We start from the raw sequence: 13123 nt of genomic DNA, 5'->3' as shown, positions 1-13123 counted from the left end.
GCCAGCCTCCAGCAGCAGAAACGCCCTGCATCCTCCACCATCCATCCACCGTCTCCTCCGCTCCTGCAGCCGCGGAGGAGCCGCTCTGACCGGGCAGGAACACTGACCGACCCCCCGCTCAGAGAAATGGCCGTTTGACAGCCGAGAGAGACATTTTACCCAGAAGAGACATGGATCCTTTGGCTTTCTCCTTCCTCCTTCTCGCTTCCCTGAGCTGCTTCCCCGCTTCTGCTGACAGGAGATTCGGTGAGTAAATTAGCGGATGATTGTGTTTTGATTTATTATTTATTTCTCCCTTCCCCTCAGAGCCATTTTTATTTCATTTTTTTTTTTCCACAGAGAGCCTCTTTCTGTTTGTGATCTGTGTCAGTATTGTGTGAGTGAGCTGCAGGCTGATGCAAGGGGGGGAAAAAACAAACAATAATCCACAGCAGCACCTCGCAGGAGTGTGAGCAGGCAGCAACCTGCAGGGTGAAGCCACTGCAGGGAAATTAGCCTTTATTATACCAAGCAGGCCCGGATCTGACAGTCACAACTGTGCAGTTAATTCTGCAAAAAATAATCCCGAGAATGGCTCCAGGAATCAGGCCTACATGTAATTAAATAACGTGTGCATTCAAAACGACAGGTAAACACTGAACATGAAATAATCTTGAAATAGTTCAGGGTAAATGCTGCAAAAAGAAGAAGTTTAATTTGAATATAAATAAACGATAAAAGTGAAATAAATCTTTAGGAGTGTAAAGATTGAAGCAATTCAGGAGGAAAATACAGAGAATACATCATAAAACAAATATAAAAAATAGGAATGGTAATAATAAAAGGCTGGAAAGCTGAATGAATAAAAATAAACTAAATAAGATACACAAATTTGCACAGTATCACAGTAATGTTACTGCACTAAATATTAAATGGGATACAGTCAGTTGGAGGTTTGTGCTCATCGTTTGTCAACAAGAGGAAGCACCAACGACAACATCAGCACCAAGCAGTGAAAAACGAGATCATACAGACACTCTCCAGCTTCCAGCTCTCTGTTTCGGACAGAACCAGCTATCGATCTGGGGAATTTTAAACGTGCGGTGACATTCATTCATCTCGTGCACGTCCACTCTATCAATAGTGAGCGGAGGTTGGGAGCCTGCAGGGATGACGGATGCAGAGATGTGTTGTGGACGAGCAGGAAGAAGCTGGTGCTGAGAGGGAGGTGTGTCTCCAGACCCTCCTCCTCCTCCTCCTCCTCCTCCTCCTCTTCCTCTTCAGGTTACATAACAGCCATACAGAGACCACGGCAGCCATGGGACGACTGAGGAGACGAGCAGCAGAACAACACCGAGTCTCCAAATACAGCATTTCATTCCTAGTCACAGCACCGATCATGACGCCTGCCATCTTCAGAGTTCTTGTGACATTTCATGGCATCTTCTCCCTCCGGCTGCAGATATTCTCCGTTACGGGTCTGTAACGACTTCACTCAAACACACTTATTGTGCTACGTGGCCAGTTCACAACCTGCTTGACCACCAGTGAGGCTGCAAAGCCACGTTTTTATGACCCGTGTATCATTCACAAGCAGCAGAATGCAGGTGTTGTTGTGATTCAGGTTCTTCGGCTGGTTTCACACCGTTACGATGATCTGAATTGAAGGTACTGTCAGAATTATATCACCTGATCGTTATAATTTTGCCTCGTCATTGTCAGCTGTTAAGTCCCACTATCTTAGTCCATCCAACCATCCATTATCAAAACTCCGCTTTAGGGTTGCAGAAGGGCTGGAGTCTGTCCCAGCTGACTGAGGGTGAAGGCAGGGGACACCCTGGACGGGTCACCAGTCTATCACAGGGCGACACCTAGAGACAAACAAGTGTTCTCACATTCTCACCTATCGACAGTTTAGAGTTACCAATTAACCTCAGCATGTTTTTGGACTGTGGGAGGAAGCTGGAGAACCCGGAGAGAACATGCAAGCTCCAGTGAGGACCGGGCATCTTCTAGCTGCAAGGTGAAAGTGCTCACCACCAAGCCACAGTGCAGCCCTATTGTTCATTCAGTTACATTACATTTTATTGAAATAGTGCAGATTCACAACATATGCCATCTCAAGTGCGTAGAATATTAAGGTACAGACCCAAAACCCAACAATGCAGAGTTGCCTTTGGATTCTCTTTGAGCGACTGCGGGAAGGAACGAAAACAAAACGCTGGTATGGGGAGGAAAAATAAACCTCTGACAGAACCAGGCTCAGGGAAGGCGGCCAGAAAGAAAAAACAGAGTTAGTGATATGTAATGGTGATCTATAACAGTACAGACAGAGAAGAGGAGAGGAGCCCTCCTATAGAGTCTAAACCTATAGCAGCTAAACAAAGACAGTTCAGGTGATCCCAAACAGCTCTAACTATCAGCTTTGTCAAATGGAAAAGTTTAAAGCCTAATCTTAAAAGTGGAGAGGGACTGGGGAATATAATTGTCTTACTTAGTTCCAGACCTAATTCCTTTAGGTCTGAGTGCAAGGGCTGCACAGAGGATCAATGGTTAGCAGTGTCGCCTCACAGCTAGAAGATCCGTAGTTTACATCCCAGCCTGGAATCTTTCTGTGTTTGCATGTTCTCCCTGTGCATGTGTGGGTTCTCTGACTTCCTCCCACAGTCCAAAAACATGCTGAGGTTAATTAGTGACTCGAAATTGTCCGTAGGTGTGAATGTGAGTGTGATTGTTTGTCTCTATATGTAGTCCTGTGATAGACTAATGACCTGTCCAGGGTCTTCACCCTTCGCCCTAATGGTATGTGTCCACAGGGGCGTTTTTCTCGCATGGAAACACGCTACATCTGAATATCAGCTGCTTGGTGGGCGTGCACTAGTGGACCACTAGGTGGTCACATTCAGCCCTTCAGACCATGAGTCTGGTAGAAGCTTCGGACCAACATGGTGGCTTGGTAGCAAACTGTTTTAGTGCGAAAGTGGTTCAGCGATAAGTTTGTCTGAAAGCATTTGAGGCGAGAAATAAGCTGCTGAATTTGTCCTCGTTTTTGTTCAACGATGGTTGGTTTAAACGTTTTACGAAAGTTTCTCGAGGCGTCGGACCTCCGCTCCCCTCACCAAATTTGCAGAAAGTCGAAGTCAAATCTACTTTACGCAAATCGCTCGAAACACACGGCAACACAACCAGCATGCAACGTGCTGTTTCACATAGACAGTGAATGGAATGTGAGAAATTGATGCTATAAAAAGCACTGAGTTATGAAAATGGCCAAAGGACATTTAGACAAATATTAGCATTGCTGTCTATATATTATTCAGCCAGCAGATTTTGTCATATTTCCAGAAAACACATAAATCTATGAAAGAACCATAATGTAAGAGGTTCTTTTTTTGAGACCATGATGCATGTGTTTCAATGATTCCATCACAAAATTAGGAGCTGTAGGAAACACTGGAAACTCAGGACTGTCACGTCACACATGATCTTAACGAGTGTATATAAACTGTTGCTCACAGACCGCTGCTTGACGAGAACATTGAAAAAAATCCTGCTTGATGTCCTCTTCGAATTGGATCAGTCGGCATTTGTTTCTTCTGAGTTTAGCCAATCAGCAAACATGGATGCAAACTGTTTCAGAGCAGGTTTTCTGGAAACAGCTGCAGAACATCGATGAGGGCAGCGAGAGTCAAACAATAAAGTCGGAACAGGAGTTTTAACTCACCATGAAGCTCCATAAAGCTGCAGGCTCATCGCTTTGAGAGGACCCCTACGTTGTCGTTTAGTTAACAGTAAGACTAAGTAAAATGAGTTTAGACCTTGAGGAGCCACATCTCCTCATACTTCCTGTCATTTTCTCCTCTCAGACTGTTTCTGTAAAACAAATAACGAATGAAAGACTGAAGCTGAAGAATTATAGCAAACGAACAAAGAAGCAAAAATGTGGAAATGTTAGAAATTTTTTGCATCTTGTTTTATTTATTGCATATCTCACAGGCCCATATAGGGGTTCTGACCCGCATGTTTCGTCTTGCTCTTGAACAGGTGAAAATAACAGCATTTGTTGGTTTTTAGCCTCTTAAACATCTGTTTGTTTTGCTATTTCACTCCTTTAGCAAAACACGCTGCATCTTTAACTGCTTTGGGTTTGCTAATTCATCCTGAAAATTCCCAATTTTGGGGATTTGATGGATCCTTGACAGCTTATTTTATGTTGAATTCATACTTTGGCTTTCCAGAGCTACAAGCCAGCAGCTTCATCTGCCAGAAAAATGTACTGAAGCAAAAAGTCCAATGATGGCAGTATAGAAATGGAAATCCTGACGTAAAAGTGGCCTATAAACAGCAGCAGGTTTTTATAGACCCAGCTTCAATTATAACACTCTCCAGTTTGAGATCATTTTAACCAGCCGCATAAAAAACTTTAAACATGGCTTATATAATCACAAAGCTGGAGTGGCTTTTATCTTATGGAGACTGTATATTAGAATTTCTAATTTAAAGTGACTTTAAAATGACCTTGGGGCCATAATAGTCTTTATAATATTTAGAAAGTTCCTGCAGTGTGTCTTTAGGGAGCCATAGCAGCCGTCTGTAGTGAGGATATCACGCGCTGTCTTGACATTTTATGTCTTGTATTACTGCCATCCAACTATAATGTTCTCATAACACTGAAATATTGATGTAGAAAAGTTATAAGGAGTTCCAAATGGAGACTTTACACTGACCTTGTAGTCATTTTTATCTGTTTTACTCAGAAAGAAGCCTCTAGTCTGTTGTCTGAGGTGAATGTCTTGTTTATTTCTCTTTTAACCCTCCTGTTGTCTTCATTTATAGGCACCAAAAATATTGTTTCCTTGTCTAAAAAAAATCCAAAAGTTCAGCAAAAAAATCCCCATATTTCCGAAAATTTGCAAAACCTTCAAAACAATTTCCGATAATTCCTGAAAAATTTCCCTTAAAAATTTTATTTAAAAATAAGTTTAAAAAAACAAATTTTGCAAGAAAATTCTTGTAAATATTTTCCAAAAATGAGTAAAAATCTTCCAAAAAATCCTAAAAATATCTAAAGTGATTACATATATATCAGTAAACCTTCTAAGATTTTCTTTAAGAAAAATCAACCAAAATCCATCGATTTCCTCTGGATTTTGGTTGATTTTTTTGTGAATGTTCTTAAAGAAACTTTTTTTTTAACATTTCTTTTTTTCCACCAAAAATGTTCGGAGATTTCCCAAAAATGTTGTAAATGTGGACATCAGAAGTTTCACCATGAAGATATATTTTTTTATACATTTTCGAACGTTAAAATGAGTCAATCTGACCCGCAGGACGACACCAGGGTTAAATGCATTGGAAGACTTATGGACAGGTTTCCATGGTGGCAAAATGCAAAACTTCATAAATATCAGACGTAGATGTTTACCTTGAACTCTGAAGATGATCATTCAGTTTCAGTGCTGAGAGAAGTCATCAGTCTCTGAAGTTTTTGTGTAGATTAACATCAGACACTTTCTTTTCTGAATGAAACCTTAGAACCGCAGAGAAAATGGTGTTTTTCTGTTAATAATGACTAAATTATTGAAATGCTGAATAGCAAATTCACCAGAAACGCTGAACCAGATTTTATCCAATGCTCAGAGTTTTGTTCGGAAATGCAATTGTTGCATTTTTAGCAAGGTAATACCCCTTTTGCATATTCAGATATACAATTTGAGAAAACTTGCGTTATATAAATTGTCTTAAATCAGAATTCAGAGCAACAGTCATCCATCACTGCTGAGAAAAATGCATGTATCGAACCCACAACCCGAATAAAGCATTAAAATGGTGCTTAGATTGTTAGATCATTCTTGAAAACACAAAACTTTGAACCCATTTTTCCCAAAAACTACAGAAATTGGGTTAGACCACTCTGCTTCCAAACCCTTCAGTTGTAATTATAGTCAGAAGTCCTTTTGTCTAAATGATAAGTGCATTAACTTAGACAAGAACTCAGCTTTTCTTCTTGCTTTGGCTGCAGCAGGAGTGTTGCTTTCCATCTTTATTATTTCTTTAGAATGCTCTCATTGGTGTCTAGTTTGTTCTTGTCCATGTTTGCGATCAGTCATCTGGTGCTAACAGCAGTTAAGTCAAGTTGGTAACCAGCTTCATCTCTTTGCAGGCCTGCAGACATTTCGTTTAATCCAGATTACACAAAACAACATGTTTTAACTGACATTTCTCCGCCCAGCTTTGTGGCCAAAACGTGAGTCAGGTGTTTCTTAAAGTGTTGTTTCTCTGACAGAAAGCAGATTAATCATGAGCTTCTCCGAAACCAACCAGCAGGTTCGAATAAAAGAAAGTTGAAAGACTGAATAAGACGCAGCAGACCTGTGATCGGACTCAACCATCCACCGTCCATCATGAAGAGTTTCTCCTTTTACGCTGGAACGTTTGCGCTCGGTGATGAAGTGGGAGCTCCGGTGTGTGGGAACGCTGCCCGGCCGGAGCGCTCGTATCACAGCTTGGGGTTTCTGCTTTCAGTTTGTCCTGCTGTGCGTTTTGGCAGCGAGTTACAGATCAGTTGAGTGGCTGATGCAAGCTGCAACAACACAACGTCCACCTTAAGAGACTGTTAGTCAGACGAGAGTCATAGTAGTCTCCAAAGAGGCCATGTCTGGTGTAATTTAGCCTGTTTTTGGAACATGTCAAATAATAATAATAATAATAATAATAATAATAATAATAATGATAAAGTCTTATTATTATTATGCATTTGTTTGTATAAAACCTTTCAAATACAGAATTATGAAGATGTTTGGAGCAAAATAAATGACAAATGATGAAAACAAATCCAAAACAAAATAATAATACACACTATAATATAGACTTAACAAAATAATTAAGTCAGCTTTGTTTATTCAGCACATTTAGGACAACAGCTGATGTGTCCAAGTAATTTCTGGTAAAAAATAAAAAAAAGGATGATGATTGGTGTTGAATGTTAAGGTTAAAACACTATAGTGTTACTTATATGTTGTAATTTTACTAGAATAATTTACATACAGTAGTATGTAAACCCCACAAATATGATATAAAATACCACTTTACCTCAGTATCATACATATTATGACTGTTGTTAATTACAGAGAATAACTTAACCAATGATAATGGATATGATACTAATAAAAATATCCCTGTTATTAAAACAACAGTAGCACTCAGAGAGCACAGTACTCCTCCAAGGCTGCTCAGTCATTGTATAATTTCCAACCCATAAAATCTTGCAAAAAAAAAGCATCAGAAATGTGTCCATTTAATATAGATGTACCCACAAACAAACTGACCTTGCGCTGAGCACAGGTGTGTGTTATTCATGTGTACGTTATGTACGGATACCGAATCACGTGACCTAAATATGTAGCGGGCCGCAGGAATTGATGGGACTCTGAAACACCCCCACAATTTAATCAGTTGTTCATTGTATCATTTCCAAAGGATAAGTCCCAGTGAGTCCACAGTGGTGGATTTGTAGTAGGATCACAATCATGTGATCATCAGCAGGCAGCTGATGTAGCGTTCACTTGTTGTCATGGTTACAGTGACGCCATGCTGCTATCTCGCAATGATACAGAAATCTCTAACAAATCCATGAATTCAGACTATAAGCCGCATCACTGCCAAAATCTAATCAGATGGTCCTTGTGTCATTTCTGATGTTCCCTGATAAGTTCATCCAGATCTGTTTGTCCACTTTTGAGTAATGTTGCTAACAGACAGATGGACAGACAGACAAATGTACGCTGATCGTCACATAACTCTGCTGTTCTTTGGGGGGATAAATATATGTGGCCAAAATCTTTAAAACGTGAACTCAAACAAAGAACCAAATAAGTATTATTTAGTGGAAAATGAATCTGTCAGCTGTGTTTTTCCTTTAAATTAACTGTTAAATCTGTAACAGAAAATACATTTTCCGGTCAAAAACGGAGAAAAGAAGCAAAACTTCACATTTGAGAATCTGCAGCTGGCAAACATTTGACTTTTTTGGCATCCAATTCATCGTCATACACAGATTATAGACCCCACTGCAGCTGAAATGACTAATCATACGTGTTAATCACAGTTTGTCATCCATTCACACCATATGGAAACATGGTATTTCACATGTTAAGTGTGAAACATTACATGTAGAGGCATCTGTCTCACACGTGAAATGTGCCATTGAAATGTTAATTACTGACATGTAACACTTTCAGTAAGTCATGCAGGTTTCACAGTAAAGTTTACGAGTTTCAGCACGTGGGCATCACATACGACGTTCGTGTTCGTTGCATCTGTCTGTTCTTTGCTGTAAATCCTCTTTGTGAGTCAGAGTTTCCTCCTGGGATTTGAACCACAGACTGTGCCGAGCTGCTCCTTAATCATTAACCTGGAGAAGGTCGCCACCGATTCACCCGGTGTGACCGTTGCCATGGCAGCGCTCATTAACATTTCATTGGCGGCGATTGGTCGAGCAGGCATCTGAGGCGGTTCGCTGGAACTGTGTTGTAAGACGTGATGACACAGTCAGAGGCAGAGTTATGTCATAGCAGCTCAGCTATCCTGATTGGTCAGGTTTACTGGTCTATTTTTAGTGATAGAACCCATAATATTAACTTCAGTTTTTTTGGATGAATGTGCAAAATGTGCCTACACAGCATCAGAGATGTTCACATACACTCAGTGGCCACTTTATTAGGTACACCTTGCTAGTAAAAGGTTGGACCTCCTTTTGTTTTCAGAACTGCATTAATTCTTGATGTCATACTTTCAACAAGGTGTTGGAAACATTCCTCAGAGATTCTGATCCATGTTGAAATGATAGCATCACATAGTTGCTGCAGATTGGTTATTAGTTGGAGGCCATTGGAGTTCAGTGAACTCATTGTCATGTTCAAGAAACCAGTCTGAGATGATCTGAGCTTTGTGACATGGAGCTTTATCCTGCTGGAAGTAGCATCAGAAGATGGTCCACTGTGGTCATAAAGGGATGGACATGTTTAGCAACAATACTCAGGTAGGCTGTGGAGTTTAAACCATGCTCAGTTGGTACTAAGAGGCCCAAAGTGTGCCAAGAAATTATCCCCCACACCATTATACCACCAACAGCCTGAACTGTTGGTACAAGGCAGGATGGATCCATGCTTTCATGTTGTTTTTGTCTAATTTGTTGATCATTTTCAATCTTTTTGTTGTTTTTTTTGTCTCATTTTTTGTCATTTTCCCTAAAACTAACTGTGATTATAAACCTGACATCGTTAACAGTCGTTTAACAGCATGATTTGATCCTGCTGCAGCGCTCCAAGTGCAGAAACTGAAGAAAAGCTCCTCTGTTTTCCGGCTGCATTGACTGATACCTCCCTCCACTCTGGTTTCCTGTCAGAGTCCAGGTGAAGCTGCATCTGTTCAGAGCGTTTATCTCAGTTTGTTGGGCCCTGCAGGCTTTGTTGAGCCTCCTGATCGCAGCGATGCTGAGGTTCACCGGAGAGCTCGGGGATATTTATGGCTCTCGACGGTTTCCACAGAACGCAGCAGACGTTGTGTTGACTTTGTGTGCTGTTTCCCACCACTGATCAACACTAAACAGCGCGGAAAGATGAGTAGCGTCAAATAAATAACACTGCATCATCTAACTTACATACACTTACCAGTATATTTTCACAAACACCTCGATATTTCTGTGTAATATCTACTGAGATTTGACTGAGGTAAAGATTTAAATAAGTTCCATTTAAAAAAGGGCAGTTTGGTTGCATACGAGCAGAGTTTACACCATGTCCATGAGAAAGAAAATGATAAGAACTGAGAACAAAAATAACATATTTTTGCACAATTTTGTATTTACACAAGCATTTTTGTCAACCAGACTGTCAGAAATAGCAGGAAAATGCTCACATTTCTATAAAACACATGCATCATCTTGACCTTTTCCATTTAATTGCACTTACTTCTAAATTAATTTGCTATTTTTAACATCCAGGAGGGTGTCTGCAGCTTTTTAGGTGTAGATTTGGTTAATTTTGGTTTAGTACCCAAGTTTAACCGAACCAAAACCGCATGCAGACCAGTAAGTGACTGACTGTAGCTGTGGGGAACTTGGATGATTATCGTGGCCGATTTTTGTCATTTTTCTGACATTTTATTGAGCAGTTATTGAGGAATTAAAAGCGCTACTCTCTCTGTCACTCTGTGATCTCAGAAATGTCAGAGAAACTGAACAGGAAAACCAGGAAATTAGCTTTTCTCATGGTGGCTAAAGCCATGCTAACGGCTAGCGGCTAAATTAGAAGGCAGCCACAGATTATCCAGAAACAGAGTCAGGAAAACTGTCACTAAAAAAGCTTTCAGATCCCAACCTCAGTGGACAATAAAAGTGATAAATATTAATAAAATAGAGAAGAACAGCAGGAGACAAATTGATCAAACTCAGTCCTGTTTTTTATTTTGCATATTCAGTTATGCTCATCCTTAATAATGAAGAAGTCTAGTTATGAATGAGATCTTGTCATTCATGCTGCCAAAACATTACATTTAATGTTTCAGTTGCAAATATTGATCATCTGCCTTTCTTGTTCACCAATATTCGGCATCAGTATCAGCCCTGGGAAAGCGTTGTCGCTCCATCCTTCATGAAAGTGTGCATTTGTTTGCCGGAAACATCAGAAATCCACAGTCTGGCATGAAGAAGGAAGCCGGCTTTGACTGCAGCCAGTGGAGGGGATGAAGAGGATAAAAGGACGATGGAGGAGGGGATGCTTGTTTTGTTGCTGTGGCCGACCGAGGAGGGGGATGACGACGACAGATTGCTGCCAGTTTAAGCGCAGCACCTCCTAATTGAGAAATTTGAAGCAGGGACGGAAGTGACCAAACGCCGCCTTCGTCTTCCAAATCCTTCGTTTGACGTGTCGTCGTAATTGATCATTTCTGTCAGAGCCGAAGCCCAAACAAATCGGATTGTTGTCATCCTGACAAACAAAGGAACAAGCAAAGTCTCCTGCAAACACACACATGCATGGACATGACAACGCACAATTAGGAAGCCCCCCCTTTTTTATCAGGCCTGGGAAAAACCTGAAAGTGAGTCAGTCTGTGGACGAACTAAAAATAACTCTAAAGACGGGGAAAGCTTTCAAAAGGCTCCGTCCTGCAGCCTCCACTTGTTATCTGCCATCCAGAGATGTAAACACGCTGCAGAGATAACATTGTATGACCGAAAACAGAATGTCTGAGGAGAAGAAAAACGCTGCACAGCATGTTTTATTGGAGTTTAGTTCCACTTTCTCTCTTTTTAAGGAATTAGTTTATTATTGCTATGCGTCCATTAGTGTTCATTTTTAAGGGATGCTACACAGAAATGCTGAAATTGTGTTAAAAAGGAAAAAGCTGGGATATACTGTAAAAAAAAGTTTTTAACTGTAGTTTTTAGAGGTTAATTATTTTACAGGTATTTGCAGAATTTAAAAAAATGTTGACTGAGGATTGAAAAATGGTAAAATTTTACAGATTTTCCCTGTTTTCTTAAATCACAACTAACTAGTAAAATCACAGAAAGTATTAATTTACAGATGAACTCAATAGAATCTGACTAAAACTGTAAATAACAACTACTTTAGTGATCTGTAATTTTACAAATCATAATTAGTTCTTTACATTGACAGTTAAATGACATTATTTTATGTTGTTTCTTCAACAAAAAAATTAATCATTTTTCAAATATTTGGTATTATTTGAAAGAAAAATTATGCTTATTGAGGGTTGAAAAATGGTAAATTATTTTAACTGTTATTTTACAGATTTTACCTGTTTTGTTAAGTCACAGTTAATAAATAGTAAAATCACAGACAGTATTTATTTACACGTTAACTCAGTACAGTGAAATTGTAAATAATATCTACTTTGGTGATCTGTAATTGCTCCTTTTTATATATATTTGATTCAAAATTTAATATATGTAAAAAAGTAGAGATTATATATATATATATATATATATATATATATAAAAAAATAAATAAAAAATTCTATTATTTTATATTTAGATATTTTTAATGTTATTTCCTGTCTATATCAATTCTATTTCAATAATAAATATTTAATTTTATTTATTTATCTAGCTTATTTTATTTCATCTGGTGTTTCCGTGTTGCATGTGTTATACAATCCTGTGTTTTTGAGTTTTATTAATAACCTGACTGTGAGGCTGGGAATTAGGGTTGTTTACACTGTTTTATTGCATTTTTTAAAGCATTGTGGGTTACATGCCTTTAGAGGACACAAAAAAAACAAGATAATGAAACCTCTTTTCTGTCAAAATGTTTTTCAAGCATTTTGTTTCTTAAAACACTGTAATTCCTTTTTAGCTGTGAGCCTCCTCTGTGTCTAGTTTGTGTATCTTTAGTGTTTTCATGCTGTTGAGTAAGAAAAAAATCTCTTTGTGTAAAGACAAAATTTTACATCTTACCTATAAGAATATGAATATTTAAGGTGGAAAAAAATGCAAGTTTGAAGCAGAAGTTGAAGTGATGCTCATTTGAGAGAAACTTTAACCAGCTGAACTGGTTTTACTTGTTAATTAATTTAAACAAAGCTATTTTCCATTAAGCTGATCGAAGAGCTTTCTTTTAAAAACTGAAAAGCAGCAGCAGCACCTTTTTCCAGGATTGATATTTCTTCAGGAGGAAACACTTGTTATTGTCCTCGATTGTTTTCCTCACATCATCCGTCCACTGTTTTGTCTGCTGCTGTATTTTATAATTTTATCGTCTCTGTCTGATTCACACAACAGTGTTCATTACAGGATCCATTTACACAAATAAAGACTGACTTACTGGGTGATATATTTTACAATACAGTGATATATAGTCATTTTATATCTTTTATAAATACATTAAGACTTCTGATACCTTGAGTGTCACGGCTTTTGGTTTATTTCCCGTTTTATTTTGAAATCTGCCTTTCCTCGAGTGTTTTTTCGTCTCCTTGTTGGATTGTCTCATTGGTTTCACCTGTCTTGTGTCACCACTCAGCCTCCAGTGTGTCTCTGCATGGACACCCCTCATGCTTCTAGATTTTGGTTTGTGCATTTCATTTTTTTATGTTGAGTCACTTCATTTCTTGCTTCAGT

At 39.0% G+C, this 13123-nt stretch overlaps 1 protein-coding gene across 1 annotated transcript in view; it reads left to right on the top strand.

Moving 5' to 3' along the window:
• Window positions 1-13123, top strand: part of LOC111563883 (receptor-type tyrosine-protein phosphatase N2-like) — a 268035-nt gene continuing 254912 nt past the window's right edge. The window contains exon 1 of the mRNA XM_055014499.1: window positions 1-246. Within this exon, the coding sequence (XP_054870474.1) occupies window positions 171-246 (76 nt within the window). The 5' untranslated portion in view covers window positions 1-170. The remainder of the gene's footprint in view (window positions 247-13123) is intronic.

Source organism: Amphiprion ocellaris, chromosome 10 (assembly GCF_022539595.1).
Source record: "Amphiprion ocellaris isolate individual 3 ecotype Okinawa chromosome 10, ASM2253959v1, whole genome shotgun sequence".
Lineage (NCBI taxonomy): Eukaryota > Metazoa > Chordata > Actinopteri > Pomacentridae > Amphiprion > Amphiprion ocellaris.
This window is presented reverse-complemented; position numbering and strand designations above follow the sequence as displayed.